Raw genomic sequence first — 19,706 nt, forward strand, 5'->3', positions numbered from 1 at the left:
CCATGTGCTTACCTCTCACGCAAATTCACCGACACGGAGAGGCGATGGCATGTTTGGGAAAAGGAGGCTTTTGCTGTAAAAACTGCTTTAGAAACTTGGCGACACTTGTTGGAAGGAACTTCCAACCCTTTCGAAGTCTGGACTGACCATAAGAACCTGGAGGCTCTAAGCACCAGTCGAAAACTCAGCCCCAAACAACTTCGCTGGGCAGAGTTTTTCAGCCGCTTTGACTTCACCCTTAAATTCATCCCAGGCAAGAAAAACTTCTTAGCTGATGCGCTCTCCCGTCGACCCCAAGATGCTGGCCCGGGGCCAACTGTCCAAGGTACCGTCTGGACCGAAAAGCAGTTGAGTTTGGCAGCAGTAACACGCAGCCAAACCCGTGCGCATCAAACGCAAACTCCACCCGCCCCGCCTCCCAGCCGTTCGCCGCGCTTGCCAATTCCATCAGAATTGCAACAACAGTTGCTCCTCCACCTTAAAACAGACACTTGGTTACAAGCAAATCAAAACATTGTAACCTTCACCGATGGTTTTGCCTGGCGCAACGATCGTCTATACATGCCTGATGCTTTGAGAAAGACAATTCTCCAGCGTTGCCACGATGACAAGCTTGCTGGTCATTTTGGATATGTAAAAACACTTCACCTTGTTCGACGACAATTCTGGTGGCCAACATTGCTCAAGGACCTAAAAACCTATGTCACATCCTGCCCTGTTTGCGGTCATCAGCTCTGCTTTCACAGGGCCATCTCCAGTTCACCACACCTCCCCCAGAAGTCCCCAAAAAGCAGCAATTTCCTGGAGTTTTCTGCCAAATATCCCAGTCTCTCAAACAGATTTCGCAATGGTGCAATGGCTTCCAAGATCCAGAGATGTTTGCAGAATCGTACTTACATTTAATACCTGTATAATTCTATCTATATTAAGCAAAATGAAGAACTATCTAGATTTTTTTCAAATCCTGCCTGAGTCTTCAAAGACCTGACAAGCACCTTTGGATTCTGGGCATATTGCCAAGAGCATAAAGGGTGGAAAGATACACACAAGAACCTGGCCCATATCTTAGAGATGCCATTCTTGTACACTTCTCTTATTGTTATAGGTCCATTCATCATCTGCTTTTGTTTCTCCATTATTTCTCGTAGCTTTCATTTCTCTCTTCACCCTTCTATAGTTTTGTGTAAAATGGTTGAAAGATCCTTTGCAAATTTTCATTATCTGTTATCATAGCATTCTCTTTTTGTAATTTCAGTATCATTTTTTCATACTTTCTTTCCTCAGTTTATATGCTAACTATTTCCCTGGCTCCCATTTCCATTCAAAGCTCTTGTGTTTAGCAAAGGTCATTTTTATTTCCATTTCTTTAACCGTCAATATGGCAAATTGGCATTGCAAAAGTTTAATTTGTTGCAAAATACTTTTCCTTCCTTGTGATCTTTTTAATTCATCTTCTTTCTCTTGTATCTCTGCTAAAAGCTTTTGCATCTTTTCTTTTCTCTGTTTTTTCAATTTAGTATTGTGTAGTATAAATCATCCTCTCATAAATGCTTTACTTTGCTTGGATTTTACTTTTATGGTACATGAGCTGGGCCTTCCTAATAGGGCAGGCTAAAATTAAAATCAGCTGTAGACAGCACATACTTAGGGCTGTGTGACACTTCAGATTCATAGGCAGAAGGTTGTTTCAGAGCATGAGGGTGCATGAATATAGAATCTATATGCAATGTGGAATGGCAAAAAGGAACGTGGCTTATGTCCTCATATGCTTCAAAAGCACTTTTTGCCAACTGCATGCCCTCTGGAATGAGGTTCCCCCAAAATCTGGGTGGCTCCCACCCTGATGGTATTGTGGAAGGTCTTAAAGACCTGGCTCTTCTCCCAGGCTTGAGTTAGACTGGTTGGAGCCCCTTGTTGAGTGTGATATCTGGTGTTGTTGTTGACTGGATTCACAATCTTGTTTTATTCTGATTGTATATTTTTTATGCTGTGAACCACTCTGACTTGATTTGGAGTAGGGCAGCGCTTGAATTGAATGGAATGGAATTGAAATGAAACGAAACAAATATTTACTAGGGGTATGCAGCACTTTGAATGCCAAGACAAAAATAAAGAGATAATGCAAAATAAAACAAGAAAAATAATAAAAAGAAAAATAATTTTAAAAAAGAACGTAACTTTGTGGCTCATTTTCTCTACTAAAAAAGGATAATGTAGCAGTTGTCGTAAACAAAGAAAAACAAACAGATCCCCTTAACAAAAGAACTTTAAGAAGGGGGAAGAGAGAATGAAGAAGGGAACAAGAATTCAGGCAGAACATGAATTAGAAGCACACCCTGACAAGAGATAAATATTGCAACCAAAACAGTGGTTTAGCAGTGGTTGCTAAGCAGTAAATTAATAAGAGAACAAACACGTATAATGGAAAACATATTTTAAAATGGTGAAAATGATAATGATGGTAATGGTGATATTACCTCATTGCCTACTGACAGAATTAGACATATAGGAAAACAGAAGCCACAGAAGGATGCATGAAATAGTGCAGCTCAAGAATTTAGCTCGAGTGTGTGTTGTATTGAAACTTTTCTGGTTTTGCATGACTGTGCTGCCAAGTATCCAGGCAGTGATCAGGCGCCCAGACAAATGGTTCTTTTCGATCCAGAGACAATGAGCACACCAGCGGATAAAGAGATTTTAAGCTTTATTCTTAACTCAAGCAAACAGATTTAAACAGAAACACAGTTTAGGCAGACTAAACAGAAGCATAAAAAGCATAAAAGAAAAAAAGAAAAATCATAACCTACCAGGCAAGATGATACCCCATCTCCCATCAGCTGTTAGGAGCCCCTTAATGATGACAGCGGAGAGACCCCAGAGCGGCTCCATTTCCAGAGTCCTCAGCCCTGAGCCTGGGGGAAGCTATATAGATAAGCGAGTGCTGACCTAAGCAATCTTGGTGTTTTCTCTTCTCCCACGCTTCAAACAAAAATAAAAACCAACAAGCCAGCTAAACATTCGTATAACTCAAACTCTAAGCTTCTTCATGTGAAGGAGAAAATCAAATATGTCATTTAAACTCCTCGATACGCAATGGTCTTCTGGATTGCCACTACAACCACTTCTTTTCTAAATTCAGGGAAGATGGCCGTTTTCTTCTTAGGGCTGCAACTTCGTTGATTCTTATCTAGATCTGTGCAGAATCCCATCTCTTGTAGTAGGGTGTGGTAACTGATCGGTCTGAGCCCCTAATCTTTGCATGATGGGTAAATACCTATCAACACACTCAATTTCAGTTTAAAAGTAAGCAGGCAGTGTAAGTAGATCTCTAATTTTTTCCCATGAACTTTCCAAGTTTGAGCAGAAATATTTTCAATTCTTACATAATTAAGATTCCAGAAAAGTTATACAAGTTACTGAAACTGCTGTAACTAGCAGACATCATTTATTGTGATCTTAATTAATCCAAGAGAAGGTTTCTAGTCTGAGCAATCTATTTAAGAATATTACTGGTGTTTGCAGGTAATGCCTTGAGAGAAGAAATAGATTCTCAGATTAGCTTCAGAGTCTTTAATTGGCAAAGAACGTCTTTGAATAAATGAGTTGTTTCTTCTTCTCCCACTTTTGGTGGGTGGAGCTAATGTTGGAGCAAAATGATCAGCTACAATGAAATATTACATTGTAAATATCCTTTATTTATTTAATATCCTGCCTTTATTATTTTTATAAATAACTCAAGGCAGTGAACAGATTAATGAAATGTCATGCAGTATAGGATTTCATATAGTTATGAGGGGTTTTGGTTATCCGCACCTGCAAATAAGTTGAAATGAAGATTTTTACAGTGTATTTGGTATGCAAAATACACAACCCAGTGGGCTATGCTTTCTTTTTAAATGGCCCAGTTGAAATGGATCTTTTCAGGGGAAGCATAACTGGGAGGGAGCTTTCAACTTTGGGCTAGTGGGAATGAGAAAAAAAAATCCACAGATGATTCCCAGAATTACTGGGAGTTGGGTGGCATATAAATTTAGATGATGATGATGATTTGGGGCAATCTGCACCGCTTATCATACCTGTTTTTACACTTCAAACACACCTGTTGAGAAAGTGAGAGAGCATACATTTGGATGCTTTTTTAAAAAAGCTTCAAGATAAGTAAAACAGCGTTCCTCAAATTCTTTCTCACCTTTCCCCAACCAGCCATTCACCCATCCTTGCATGGGGCCAAATCAAGTTATTTTAGACCCCCACTTCCCTCCCAGCATTTTTGTTTGATAGCCTTCCTAAGTCTCCAAGTTTCATTTTTGTAGCCAACAGTATCCTGCAACTTTCCTTGTTTGAATTGGTTTTTTCCCAAGACGTTATACAGGTAATCCTCATTTAGCGACCACAGTTGGGAGCAGCAACTTGGTCATTAAGTGAAGCAGTTGCTAAGTCAAACCGTGACTGTGCTTATGATCTTACTTCAGCTTTCCTTTGCTTTGCAGACCTGCAAAGTTACTTTTTCATCACTGTCATAACTGTGAACAGTTGCCAAACAAGGCAGTTGCTAAACAAGGACTACCTATATGCAGATTTTATCCTGCAAACATGTCATTATAGGAATCACATCATATTTTAATGTCTAGAAACTTATGTAAAAGACCACCTGTATGGTTAATGGCTCCCACAATATCTTTAAATCAAGGGCACTGAGGTGGGGGGAGGGGTATAAAAATTATAAAGGAGGCTACAATGTCACTGTTGAAGCCTTGCTCCTTTTTCACGTGTGTCAATACCTGTGCTCAAGCCTCTTTTATCCTGGGTTTACTGACAAAAGAGTCACGCTTCTTTTCCCTTGATGCTTTATTTTATTTTACTTTACTTTATCCTTTATCCTTTATTTTTACTCAGAAAGGCAAAGCCACCTGTGTTCTTCCTTACTGAATTTAAACAAATACATCAGGAAACAAGGTTTTTTTAAAAATTCTATATTACACTAGCTAGGGAAGTAGAAAGCCTGAGTTTGGTTTTGTTGGCAAAACTGTAATTATAATTGGAAATAAATCAGAAGTGATGTTTCAGAAACAGAATTATCAGTGGTTACAACAGTGAATTAAAAGAGTGGGCAAACTATCATTTTGTTTCCTCTTCCTTGTTTCATTAAAGCTGAAATAACTAATTTTGTCAGTGTTAGTCTTTAAAGAACTAATATGGAAACCTGAAGTCTTGCAAAAAAGAAGCATGTGCAAATGAAGGCTTTGATGCCAGCTGGAATTCCGATTTTGCAAAGCCTGAAGTAGATTTGTTCAGAGGTATCATCAGCTTGTGGAGGATGCACAATGAAAAGATCTCATTTTCATTGGATTTAGTTAATGTGGAATCAGTTTTTAAGCTTGGTAATTGGGATTGAACAAGAACTAATGAAATGAAAGTCATACAAGATAGAGATACTTTGTAAGAGTGGTTTATTTCTTTATTTCTTTAAAGTATTTACTTGATTTATTTGCAGACTTTTTGTTAAATCTCTCCAAGTCAGTGAATTCCAACATATTCTCAATAGACTTGCACTTATGTGACTCGTATGAAATTACCTAATGTGATCGGTTCTTGCCATTCAGCTGTAGGTAAGATTATCCAATATGATTGTATTCCTTTCCCGCCCCCCACAGGTACCACCCATACTACTGGATAAGCAATTCTCCGAATTTACACCAGACATAACACCCATTATCCTGGCTGCCCATACAAACAATTATGAGATCGTAAAACTTTTAGTCCAGAAAGGTGTGTCTGTTCCTCGACCACATGAAGTTCGCTGTAACTGTGTGGAGTGTGTCTCCAGCTCAGATGTGGATAGCCTTCGCCATTCCCGATCCAGACTGAATATCTACAGAGCTCTTGCAAGCCCGTCTTTAATTGCCCTATCAAGTGAGGATCCATTTCTTACAGCATTCCAGTTAAGTTGGGAACTTCAAGAACTGAGCAAAGTGGAAAATGAGTTTAAATCTGAATATGAAGAATTGTCACAACAGTGCAAGCAGTTTGCAAAAGATCTGTTGGATCAGACCCGAAGTTCAAGAGAACTGGAAATTATTCTTAACTACAGAGATGATAACAGTCTAATAGAAGAGCAGAATGGAAATGATTTGGCAAGATTAAAACTGGCAATTAAATACCGTCAGAAAGAGGTAGGTATGCAGAAAAAATGTTAGAAGATTTCATTGCAATAATGAGTGAGATAATATGCTTCACAAATGAGACCAAGTGCAGTTTAGGTCCTCTATACTTCATTGTCTCTCATTTTTTAATTGAACGTTTTAGATCTAGTGGGCACTGAAATATTGCAAAAGGAACACAGACACATAAAAACCAATACATCTTGTCACCCTTGGTTGATTTCAAAAAGCTAAGCAAGGTTTCGTCTGGTTAGGACTTGGATGGGGACTACTAGGAATTAGCAGGGCTTTGTTTTAACTGCCAAGTTGAAAAAACATCCTGAAAAAAGACAGTGGCAAATCACTTACTATTGTCCAAGAAAAATACATGGATATATCTTATGAGTAAAGCTGAACTTTACTTGAAAGAGATAATTTTTCTTTCTTTTTTATGGGGGATATTATTGCTGATAAAGTGGATAGTGATCCATGAACTCTAGTGCTATAAAAATGTTACAGTGCAATGAGATTCTTTGTTTTTGCAGCATACTACCATGACTACCTCTCTGGAAACTGAAATATCAGTATTTCAGAAATCTAGAGATGTTGCTGATTGTTTTTTCACATGAAATAGGTGTTTGTGGTTAAGTCTCACATCAAGCTCTTTGGAAGGATAGGAGCAATTTCTGATTCATTAGATATTTCAAATTAATTTGCAGGTAAATTACTTCATGTAATTAATTCATCAAAATGTTGATGCTTTCTTAATGAAATGATAATTAAAAAAAAGTAAATTTATAGGACTGTACTGGTACTTGGCATTATTTTTAAAAATAGTCATCTTGGAAAAACTTATCCTGAATTCTTCTTGGATTAACCAGATGAACATTAATTCTATAAGATCAAACTTGCTTTGAAATTGCAAATCTGAATTATAAAATGGGTTTCTGTAGTAACTGTGACATGTCGCTATTGGGCTCTGATTTTGTTTTTTGAAGCTGAAACTTTATTCGTATTTTATTTAAAAACCCACATATTGGGCTTAATTTTGAATAGTTTTGAATTATCCCTGTTGGATAATTATCAGCCAGTTTCCAATCTTCCCATTTTAGGGAAGTTTATGGAAAAGGTGATCAGAGGACAGCTACAGAGGGTCTTAGAGGAAATGGATTATCTGGACCAGTTTCAGTCTCATTTCAGATCAGAGTACAGTACTCTGGTCATGCTTGTTGATGGCCTTTGGCAGAGCCAGGACTGGGGTGGTGCATCCATCCTAGTGCTCCTTGATCTCTCAGTGGCTTTTGGTACTGTTGACCACAGTAGCTTTCTGGACCAGCTATGTGGGTAGGAGTGAGAGGCACCATGCTCTAGTGGTTCATATTTTTCCTCAGTGGTCAGTTCCAGTCAGTGTTCATGGGGGGAGAGATTTCGTCCACGGCCCCTCAAGTGTGGGGTGCCTCAGGGCTATCCTCTCTCCTGTTGTAACATCTATATGAAACCACTGGGTGAGGTCATTCCCCAGTTCAGGGTTTGGTATCATCAGTATGATACTCAGCTTTACATCTCAGCCCTGAGCTGCATAGGTGAGGCTGTCGATGTATAGATAGCCCTCGATTAATGACCAATCATTCAGCAACCGCTTGAAGTTACAATAGCACTGAACAAGTACTTCTGACTGGTCTTCGAAGTTCCAGCTCTCCCAGCACCCCTGCAGTCACGTGATCACAATCCAGGCACTTGGCAACTGGCTCGCACTTTAAACAGTTGCATATCCTATGGTCACATGATTGCCATTTGTGGCCTTGCCTGCCAGCTTCCCAGAAACAAAGTCAATGGGGAAGCTGGCAGGGAAGGTCGCAAGTTGCTCCTATAAGTCACTCCTGCTCCCACCACTTTCCCACACTCCCACCCTCCGCAGCACCCACCCCCGCATCCGGCCATGCTCACACTGGGCTGCAGCAGCCACCTCTACACCCTCCTGCCCTTCGCAGCACCTGTCGGGTTGCACTCATGCTGAGCTGCAGCAGCCACTTGCACACCCTCCTGCCCTCCGCAGCACCCACCCCCTGCCCAGTCACAACTGCTTAACAACTCACAATCCTTGCTTGACAGCAACAGGGACTGCTGAGATTGTCATTGCTAAGCAATGAGGTCACATGATGTCATGTTTTATGACTGCATCACATAGTGATGGAAATTCCGGTCCCAATTATCATTAAGTGAGTCAATACTACCTGTATTGACCCAGTGTCTGAAGGCTATTCAGGTGTGGATGGAGTGGAACAGACTTCAGCTGAATCCTGACAAGACTGAGTGGCTATGGCTGTTTGTCCCCCTTCCCTGCCCAGGGTTAGGGATGTTACCATTGTTGGTCTTGCATGGAGCTGCACTTCCCCATTCAAAACTGATGTGCAATTTGGGGGTCCTTTTGAACTCACAACTACTGCTCAAACAGCAGGTTGCAGTTGTGGCTGGGAGAGTGCTTTGCACAGGTTCACCTGATGCTTCTCTTGTGCCCTTTCCTTGATCAGGAGGCCCTTCAAGCAGTTACTCATATCCTGGTCACCTCACAAGTGGATTATTGCAGTGGACCTACAAGACCACCCGGAAGCTACAGCTGGTTCAAAATGCAGCATTATTTTGATAAACAATACTGATACTGAATGTTACATGGAAATGTATTTATAGCAAACTTTATTATGCAATATTTTCATCTAAGGAGTTAAAGTTGTTGCAAACAAAATGGTTTTTTGTTTTGTTTTTTTCCTATGGTCAGTCCTATAGGACTGTGTTTGAGTTACTTTGCAACACAATTTGCTTGGAGCATATTTTGCATATGTTTTCAGAGGAGATCTAGAATCACTATTTGGCCAAAAAATTACCTTTGATTCTCATATTCTTCAAGAAGGAGACTGTGAACCTTATTTCAGTTTCTGGTTTAAAGGGCTTAGATGAATTACTGAATATTCTCAAAAAGTTACAATGGAAGAATCCATTGTATCTGTTGCACAGAACTGGAAAATAAACCATATGCCATGGTAGAAGCTGTGAATTAGACAACATGTTGGAAAATGGATAAAAATTCAGTTTGGGTATCCAACACTTTGTACAAAAAATAAGATACTAAGGAAGTCGACCTTTGTTTCAATCTGCTTGGATTTTTGCTAGATTAGATGGCACCAAAGGTTTTTAGCAGATAGAATTGGTGTCAGAACTTTCACTGAAACTAGAAAAAGAGTCTCTTGGCACTGATCTGCAGCAACTAACTGGATTTCAGCAAGTGAAAGACGCATTAACTAAGGAATCTTGTCTGGCTTAATCTTGAGTGCCCCGACATATATGAAGACTGATGCCACTCCTGTCAAACTTAGTGTCATGTTGTTACAGTCTCCGGAGATAGATTAAAGAAGTCCATTGGATGTACGATCCTCTCTTTTCTGGAAAAGAGAAGAACATTTTTAATTTTTATATGTTAGGATTACTGGATCACAAACTACTCATACATATGCTTCAAACACTTATACTGCCATTTTGTCACATTGCATCCAGCATCTCAGAGATTGCAACTTATGATTTTCTGGTTCAACACATTTCTGGAAAAATGAATATAGCTGATTCCTTATCACATCTTCCATTACCTGATTCAGGATCAAAAGCATTGATGGTGCAATATATTTATTGTTACTGATTTATGTAAGATGGATTTTCAGGCACTATCAGCAAGATGCGTTGCTCGCAAGACTTGGACATTCCAACAAATAGCCACAAAAAAATTCTTACACCACTGCACCCATTTAACATGTTGCTGCTGATCTTTCTGTGAGCTGTTATTGTGTGGTGAATAGATTCTGGTTGAATCTAAAACAATATATAACAGATGCAGCCTGCTTCCCAAATTTCATGAAGCTAACTTTTTAATTTTATGAACAGTAGAATGTCCATAACAGGAATACTGTAATGAGAAGTTAATGATAATATGAAAATACTGCCAAATGTTTAGAAATATTCCATGGAAATACCACATAAAATACCACATTTCTGTCCCATCTTTAGCATCTCATTAATAATAATGAGAATAATAATAATAATAATCTAGAACAACGTAGAATGCAATTTACAGAGTAACACTTCTATTTATATAAGCATTCTTTTTTAAATAAGAACTTTATTAAAGTTTCAAAGAAAAGTTAAAATACAAAATACAGAAAAGTTAGAATACAGAATTAAAGGAAGGACACTGAAAAGTGCAAGAATAGAAAGAAAATAAAGGTGACTTCTGACCTTCTCCAACAGATATAAGTACTTATTACAATATCTTAATATCTTACTCTTAATTAAACCTTAGTTAACATTATTTCTATAAAAACCAATTAATTGTAAAAGCCCAAAATCAAAACTTTTTTTTTTCAGTTACAAGCAAATAGTCCAATTGCGGTTTCCAAGTGGAAACAAATCCAGTCACAGTCTCTTATAAGTGCTGTCAGGTTTGCCATCTGCACTAACTCCCTTCATTTCACCATCCATTCTTCCAGTGTGGGAATTTGTACATCTTTCCATTTTGTGCATACAGAAGTCTTGCTGCTGTTATCATATACAAAAACAAAGTCCCATATTTTCTTTTGAGTTGTTGGTCCATCAAGCCCAAAAGAAACAGTTCTGGTTTTAATTGTATATCCATCTTAAGAATCTTTTGAAATATAATACATATTTGCTCCCAAAATGCTTTTGCCTTCTCACAAGTCCACCAAAGATGGTAAAAAGTTCCTTCACTCCAGGACCATTTCCAACACGCATTTGATACCCCTTTAAACATTTTTGACAACTTATCAGGTGTTAAATACCAATGATACATCATTTTGTAAAAGTTCTCCTTCAAATTGTAGTTCAAAGTGAATCTCAAACCTTTATTCCATTGCTCAAGCACAATGTTATATCCGAAGTTCTTAGCCCATTTAATCATACAGTCTTTAACATATTCATCTTCTGAATTCATTTGCACTAGCATTTTATACATTTTAGTAAATGAGATGTTCATCATTAATACAGAGGTCCACTTCAAACTGAGTTTTTTCATTAACAAAATTATAAGTCTTTTTATTCAGACTGAATCATTTTGCCAATTGTGCAGATGTAAACCAATGACAAGTATAACCTTCCATTTTTAGTTGTTCCCTTGTTTTAAGTTTAGGTTCACATTCCTCAAAATTCACCAACTCTTTATAGCCAGCTTGGTTTCCCAATCATCTCTCTTCTGAAAAAGGCTTCCTGAGGTGACAGCCACAAAGGTATTAGGAGACAATCTTGATTTATATTTATTCCAAATCCTCAGTATGGCATGCCTTCCAAAATGATTTTTAAAATCCTTATTAACTTTAACTGTATCATACCACAAATAGGTGTGCCACCCAAATCTCAAGTCATGTCCTTCCAGCTCCAATAACTTCTTATTCTTCAGAGTCACCCAGTCCTTCATCCAGAGTAGGCAGCAAGCATCAAAATACAATTTCAAATCAGGTAAGCCTAAACCCCCTCTTTCGTTGGCATCTTGCAACAATTTATACTTGGGTTTTTTCCCCTTGCCAAATAAGCTTAGAAATTACATTTATATGTACTCAAGCGGCAAACCCTCTAGAGGAGAGGCCGGGCAATGCGGAGTCGCAGCTGCCGCTACCCCCACCATCTCCTCTGGGGTACCCCTCCCCTCTGGCGCTTGATAAAATCCATCCCTAAAAGTGATAGTCCGATAAACCCAGTTTATCTGAGGATTCTGCTGAACCAACCAGGGCACCCCCAAAACCACCAAGGGACCCCCTACTGGAGCCACGACAAAGGATAAACCTTCCCGATGGCTGCCCAGCTGCAAGGCTACTGGTCCTGTAAAATGGGTGACCGGTTTGCCCCCTGCCATGGACCCATCCAACTGCGTAAAGGCGATGGGTCGTTGCAAGGGGAATGTGGGTAGCTCCAGAGCCGCTATCACATTGGAGTGCATCAAACACCTGGAACACCCCGAATCGATCATGGCCCATACTTCTACAGTCTTGGATCGGGAGCCCAACTTTAACTTCACCGTGAGAATGCGGTAACGGCCACTCACCGAGGAAGGCTCGCACCCTTCTTCCACCACCTGCCCTGCGGCGCCCTTTAAAGCAGGTGGCTGCCGTTTCCCGCCGGCTGCAGTAGTTCGGGCTCCCCCTCATCCTCGTAGAACGGCACACCGTCTCCCTCACTTTCAGCCACCGCCGCTTTCTGCTTCCTCGGCAGGGAAGGGGACTTCGTTGGCGGCTTCCCCAGCCGTTCTTCCCCCTTTGCCTTCGGGCACGCCGCCACTCGATGCCCCTCCTTACCACATCGCAGACACTGCCCTTTCGCATACCGCTTGTCTCGCTCCTCTTCCCAGGCTCTTTGTCCGGGTCGTCCCCCGGTGCTCGGTGGGCGACTGGGCTTCAACTCTCTCCCCGATTTTGCGGCCTTCCGATGGGCGAACACCTCATGAGCATGCTCAGCCCTTCCCGCCAGCTGGATCCACTCATACAAAGTATATGGGTCGTCTCTCCCCAAGGACCAGTGCAGCACCTCGGTGTTCAGACCATCCTTGAATAACTCGATGATGGTGGCTTGGGACCAGTCATCCACCTTCCCGGCAAGTGCTTTGAACTCCAGCGCGTAATCAGCCACGGATCTCGATCCCTGCTTGAGTTCTTTCAAAGCTCGCTTTGCCCTCTCTTTTGCCAGGGGATCCTCGAAGTGCTGCCTCAACGCCCAGAGGAACTCGTTGAATTTCTCCAGTTCGGGCGCTTCCGACTGGCACATCTGGACATACCAGTCTGCCGCCCTCCCTTTCAGTTTGGTGGCAATGGTGATGATCTTTGCTTTTTCCGATCGAAAAAGCGACCCCCATTCCTCCATGTATGCTTTAGCATTTGTCAGGAAAAATGAGAGTTTTGTCGGATCCCCATCAAACTTGACAGGGAAGTCTCTCATCCCGCCCGCCGGTGGGCTGCGCCCTGCCACCGGGGCTTCGGCGGGTTGCGTTTCCCTGGCCAGCTGCGGCGCGGGGGCTGGGGGCGGCCGCACGGACGGTGATGCTACTTCCATCCGGACTGCTTGTTCCCCTTCCCGCAGACGTGCTGTCCGTCTCTGCTCCGGGGACTGCCCATGGGACGACGGGGTCGAATGCCGTTGGCTTGACCCGTCCCTGGTTTCTTTCAATGAACTCAGGTCTAGACTCAGCTGTTTCAGTATCGTTTCTAATGAGTCCATTTTCGACTCCAGCACCCGGATACGGTCCGGGGTGGGGGAGCCCTCCTTCGGCTGCACCTGGATCACTGTAGGGGACAGTGGGTACCTCTGCCTCCAGGATGGACCCCCCGCCACCGAGACATCTCCTTGGGTCTCATCCCAGGTGACCAGCTCACCCGGGGTGGTTACGGTAGTCTCCGGGGCGGTTTTCATGCCCCCGGCTTCACCCTCCGACTCAGAGCTCGCCTCTTCCAGGATAGCTGACAGCTCCCCCACTTGGGACGGTCGGTCGGGGTGCCTCACGGTCGAGTCCGGCTCCCCTTCTTCCATCAGCACGATATTAGGTTCAGTCATCGCTGGCGCTCTCCCTCACAGGGTTAGACAACTTGCCCTCTCCTGGAAAGGGGCCAGCGGAGTTGGGATCTTAGATTCTCAGCTTTATGTAATGATTGCCCAGCCCAAATACTCAGACTCACAAGAGGCTGCTAAATGAAATCTGATTTATTAGGGAACTTAGGACAAATACAGAGAAAGCTGAGAATGAGCAAAAGCGCGCCAAATACAAACTTAAAACCCTCGGTGCGAACGTATCCCGCCTCCCTGGCAACAGCCCCGCCCGTCCCAGGTGCTAGCAATCGTCAGACCTGCTAGCCTGGGAAAGTAACCTTGAACATAGCAGATAAAGCAAACACATTCCAAAGCAAAGCCAAGAGATAACTGCTCCCATCCTCCCATGAAAGATGAAACATGCATCCAGCTAATGACATGCGAAACGTTACGATGTATCAAAGACATTGAAACGGCGAACATGACAGTATTCTTCTTGACTTTGCGGGGGAAAGGAAATAATAGCATTGTAACAAGGTTTGGAAGATACCTTTCAGGTCATCCACTCCAACCCCCTGCCTGATGCAGGAACCCACTAGTGCTGCATCCTCAACAGACAGCCATTAGTGTAGTGCAGTGATTAAGTTGTTGGACTGAGAGCAGGGAAAGCCAGGTTCAAGTCCACCCTCAGCCTCAGAAACTGACTGGGTGATTTTGGGCCAGTCACCACCTCTCAGCCCAACCACAGGGTGGTGGTTGTAGGGAAAATCAAGAAGAGGGAATGGTGCCTGTTCTTCCCTGAGCACAAGAATGAAAGGCGAGGTATAAATCAATCCCACCTCTGTTTAAGCAGTACTGTGAAGGAGAATCTACCACCTCCTAAGTCAGCCTATTCCATTGGTGAACACTCTTACTGTTAGGAATGTTTTCCTGATGTCCAAATACAATCTGATTAATTTAAACCATGTGTTTCTTGTCCTCTCTTTTGGAACAACTCTAAACAATTCCAACCTGCTGTATATGATAGCTCTTCCAATACTTGAAGGAAGCTAACAGGACTAATTTTACTGCATTGTATTTTTTTTAACAAAGTGATTAGACTAAGGGAGTGCTGTGGATGTAGTGTACCTAAACTTCAGTAAGGCATTTGATAAAGTTGACCATAGCCTCCTTCTTGATAAAATGGAACAGTGTGGGATGGATGGTCCCACTACCAGATGGATTCCCAGTTGGTTGAACCACCAATCCCAATGTGTGGTCCTTAATGGACCTATGTCTACATGGAGAGAGGTATTTAGTGTGGTACCTCAGAGTTCTATACTGGGCCCAATGCTCTTCAACATTTTTATAAATGACTTAGACAAGGGATAGAAGGAATACTCAGCAAATCTGTAGATGATCCAAAGCTGGAGGGATTGCTAACACCTCAGAAGACACATCAGGGTTCAAAAGGATCTTGATAGCATTGAGCACTGTGCCTTTTCCAACAAAATGGAGTTCATTGGTGAGAAATGTAGAAAACCTGGTGCAGAGATACAAGATACGTGGTACATGGCTCAGCAGTAGTACTTGCAAAGAAGGATCTGAGTGTCCTGGTAGACCACAGATTAAACACGAGCCAGCAGTGTGCTGCAGCTGCCAAAAGAGCCTGTATTGGCTGTCTTGGGCTACTTCAAAAGAGATACAATGTCAAGATCACAGAAATGATCGTTCCATTCTGCGCTGCACTGGTCACCTACACCTGAAATACTACAATACAAGAAGGATGCTGAAAAAATGGAAGGAGTATCAAGAAGAGCAACAAAGGTGGTGAGGGGCTTGGAAACTAAATCTTATGAAGAATGGTTAGGAAAACTGAGTGTCTTTAGCTAAAAAAGAGAAAGTTAAAGTTAAGGGAAGACATGATAGCAGCCTTCCAATACTTGAAGGGCTCACAGGGAAGAGGATGTGGATTTATTCTCTGTAGTGCTTGAGGGTAGGACCAGATCCGATAGGTGGAAGCTTTACAGAGGGAGATTCAAACATGACATAAGGATTCCTCCTTAAGCTATTCAAGCAGGGCAAGAGCCTGCCTCCTGGAGTTTTGAGTGCTCCATCATTAGAGGTTTTTAAACAAAGATTGGAAGCCATTTGCCTGGAATGGTCTGCCATCCTCCATTATCCCATATTCATGCTTTTGACTTTATCTTCCGAATATAGGACTTTGTCCCTAGTGAAATTCATCTTGCTGGTTTCTCTGTGCTTTATCAAGATCCTCCTGCAGTAAGTTGAATGTAGCAGGAATTGGCATGTAAAGCACAAAAAGATTGAGTCAAGAATTAATAAGTGAAGAATGAATGTAGATTGAATGAAAAAATGACCTGTACTAAAGAAGTAAATTGGAGGTGATTTGATTATATAGAGAATAAAGAAGGAGTGAATCGCAAAACAAAGTATGAAGGTAATGAATGGGTTGATAGGAAGGGGAACACATGAGAAAGTTCTGGTTGCAGCCCTGGATTGGCCATTAAGCAAAAGAAGCGCGTGCTTAGGGCACACAGAGAATTTTCCCCTAGCCCTCTCACTGCCACACCCGACTTTAGTTTTCAATTAATTTTTCTATTTGCGTTTTTTCGTTTATAATAATTTTATTAGAAAATGCATAAAAGCGTGTTGAAAATTTGTATTTTTTCTATTGCCCTAATTATAGGTAAATAGTTTAGTTATATTGCTTACTGCTATTTAGTGTTAAATAAATACAATGCTTAAGAAGTTTATATTTAATATAGTCATGGGGGATGGCCTGGAAGAAAATGGCATTTTTAATTTCTTAGTTCAATAGTTCTTCAGCACTTACGGAGTCTTAATGTCTTGTCAGTTAAGGAATGGAAGGGCCGAGGAGCACCACTGTTGCTCTGTGTTTAGGGCATCAGTTGACCTTAATCCGGCCGTGATTGGTTGGATGAAATTGATGAGAACCTCAGAAAGAGACAGGTGAGAAGTTTAAAGAACAAAAGGCAATGCATTAATTGGTGTATGGAATTAATAGAAGCAAGGATAATTTGCAGTGATAAAAAGCAGTAGAGAGGTATATTGGTGTAAACTAGATTTAGCAGTATTTCTTTTTCTATTTTTTTTCCTTATCACATGGCTTTACATTTCTTCTTCCTACTGTTTCTTACTTTTCTGTACAACTTTTCTGTTGCTTACCTGTAAAGGAATAATGTGTGGGTACGTATATGTGGCTGACAGAAGGAATGAGGAATGACATATAACATCTATAATGATTTGTAAGTCTCTTATATAATACATTTTAGCTCTGAAACTATTTTAAAATTAATCATCATACCAAATATGCTTTTTAAAAAATAAAATAAACCTCATTGTCAGCAAACAGGAATCAGAAACATAAAGACATAATAATGCACTAAACAACTGGACTCTAAAGTCCTGTTAGTTTACTTTAACATTTAAGACTTGTGGTTAGTAATAGTAATATAGTATTTTATAGGCATTTATTACAGTCCTTGTATATTTTATACAATGTACTATATACATACAGTATAGTGAGAGCCAGTTTGTCTAGTGGTTAAGGCGCTAGGCTAGGAACTGGGAGCCCATGAATTCTAGTCCCGCCTTAGGCACGAAGCCAGCCGGGTGACCTTAGTCCAGTCCCTCTCTCTCAGCCCTAGAAAGCAGGCAGGGGAAAACCACTTCCAAAATCTTGCCAAGAAAACTGCAGGGACTTGTTCAGGCAGTTGCCAGGAATCAAGACTGACTTGAAGGCAGCAACAAATACAGGGAGTCCTTGTTTAGTGACTGCCTCATTTAGTGACCATTCACAGTTACAACAGTGATGAAAAGTAACTTTCCAACAAATCCTCACATTTACGACCTTTGCAGGCTTGTGAAGCAAAGGAAAGCTGAAGTAAGATCATAAGCACAGTCATGGTTTTACTTAGTGACCGCTTCGCTTAATGACCAAGTTGCTGGTCCCAACTGTGGTTGGTAAACAAGAACTACCTATATTACCTTATATAAGAACTACCTTATTACCACAGTGCCATGAAACTCAGTGTTAGGTCCAAGCAAAGAGCAGTCAAAGAAAATGTTTTGTGAGTTTCTCACAAAGAAAAGTGAATCTCATTTTTAATTAGAGGAAGCAATATCTGGGTTTTTTTGCAGGGCTAACCTTGGACAAGTAAGCTGACAAACCTACCACTTCTGCATCTAGATGGATCTGAAAACTGTCAAGTAATTGTTCCATTCACATTATGTCCTAATGTGAGGACATAATGCATTTGAGGCAGGGAGCATCAGATTGAGAAGCAAATTATTTCCTTTGCCAGTTCTGTATCAGAGGTGTACTGTAGAAGAATCAAGAGGCATTCACAAGAACTATATATTATATATACTGCCTTCCCATTCAGCTATATTAGTTTATATAATATAATATATATTATATTACATTACATTACATTACATTACATTACATTACATTACATTACATTAACTTGCATATATGCTCATACAAATATATAACATGAATATATTAATCTATTCATGTTATATATTAGTATGAACATATATGTACTGAAGGGAATATTCCTCCAGGTGTGGGTTTTCCCATGGCTCTACAACTGAAACCAGAAAACCTCATCTTGTATATTAATAAGAGGATATATTGGAGGACAAAGTTCTTCCATCTTTCATGTTAATGCGTAATAATTGTGTACTTTAATTTTCCACTCAGGGAGTTTTACCTTGTCATGTGGCTAGTAAGCAAAGGTGCAAATTTAATTAAATCTATTCAATTTACAGCAAATCTACTCAGATTTCTTCTTGCATTATACAATTTATATGTAAGAATTTACTAGATGGAAGAGATTTGATTATTCCTTTTGTTTTGCTTTAGTTTGTTGCCCAACCAAACTGCCAACAGCTCCTTGCCTCTCGTTGGTATGATGAGTTCCCAGGCTGGAGGAGACGCCACTGGGCTGTGAAGATGTTGACTTGCATCATAGTTGGATTCCTTTTCCCCGTTTTCTCTGTCTGCTACCTGCTAGCTCCCAAGAGCCCACTGGGACTGTTCATCAGGAAGCCATTCATCAAATTCATCTGCCATACTGCGTCCTACTTGACTTTCTTGTTTCTCCTTTTACTTGCCTCTCAGCATATTGACAGGTCAGATCTGAATATGCAAGGGCCTCCACCAACCATCGTCGAGTGGATGATCTTACCATGGGTCTTGGGTAAATGTATTAGTAAAGCAAATATCCTTGAATTATGCATTTCTTTAATATTTGTCTTTTTAGTAATTGACTCACACAAGAGAAAGGTGATGCAGATCATTGGAATGTATCAGAATTTTGATTATATTAGTTCAGCAATACATCTGTAGCTATTCAGGACAATAATATTCAAATCAAATCAAGATTAGTTTTAAAGGAGTAGCAGAAACTGATGTAAGCAAGTCGTTTTCTTCTTACCCCATGCCAGTGCAAGATTTATGTCCAAAACATGGTGAATATCTATCAATGGTTATAATCACAAACAAATGTATTGAATACATTCAGCCTTGTTGTCTTCTATTCATGATAGTCTCAGCAATCAACAGCTGTCTGTGCCTAATAAGAGAAATCACACAACACACTCAAAAAGTTCATGTGAATTATCAAAATTGCCCATGAATTCTTACCAAATTTCATACAAGTATTACATGTGTTAGGGCCCCAAACTAAGCATAATTTCGCATGGGCTGGAAACAGTGGCCATGTTGGAGGGGATGGGGACTGAACCAATTTGTGCCACTTGGAGCAGAATCTGCTTTTCCCAAACCCTTTTTAGAAAAATAGTTGTGTACAATGGCAAATTTCTTCTCTCCCACTGTCCTTGCCTCCCTGAAAAATGAAGATGCTGTTTCATTATGTTTCCCAGTTTCCACATTTTGCTCCCATCACAGCTTTATTTTTTTAAACCTGAAGGGGCCTATAGCATGTTTAAAAAATGCATTACAAA

At 40.8% G+C, this 19,706-nt stretch overlaps 1 protein-coding gene across 4 annotated transcripts in view; it reads left to right on the top strand.

The window, feature by feature from the left end:
* Positions 1-19,706, top strand: part of TRPC4 (transient receptor potential cation channel subfamily C member 4) — a 113,397-nt gene that overhangs the window by 52,022 nt on the left and 41,669 nt on the right. For 2 of the 4 annotated variants that reach the window (XM_063294538.1, XM_063294537.1), the window contains exons 3-4: positions 5,655-6,173; positions 18,604-18,940. The exons of 1 other annotated variant lie outside the window; for it this stretch is intronic. In XM_063294538.1, the coding sequence (XP_063150608.1) occupies positions 5,655-6,173; positions 18,604-18,940 (856 nt within the window). Of the gene's footprint in view, positions 1-5,654; positions 6,174-18,603; positions 18,941-19,706 lie in introns of those variants that run through there. One more of the 4 variants, XM_063294540.1, reaches the window with a different exon arrangement.

Source organism: Candoia aspera, chromosome 2 (genome assembly GCF_035149785.1).
Source record: "Candoia aspera isolate rCanAsp1 chromosome 2, rCanAsp1.hap2, whole genome shotgun sequence".
Taxonomy (NCBI): Eukaryota; Metazoa; Chordata; class Lepidosauria; order Squamata; family Boidae; genus Candoia; species Candoia aspera.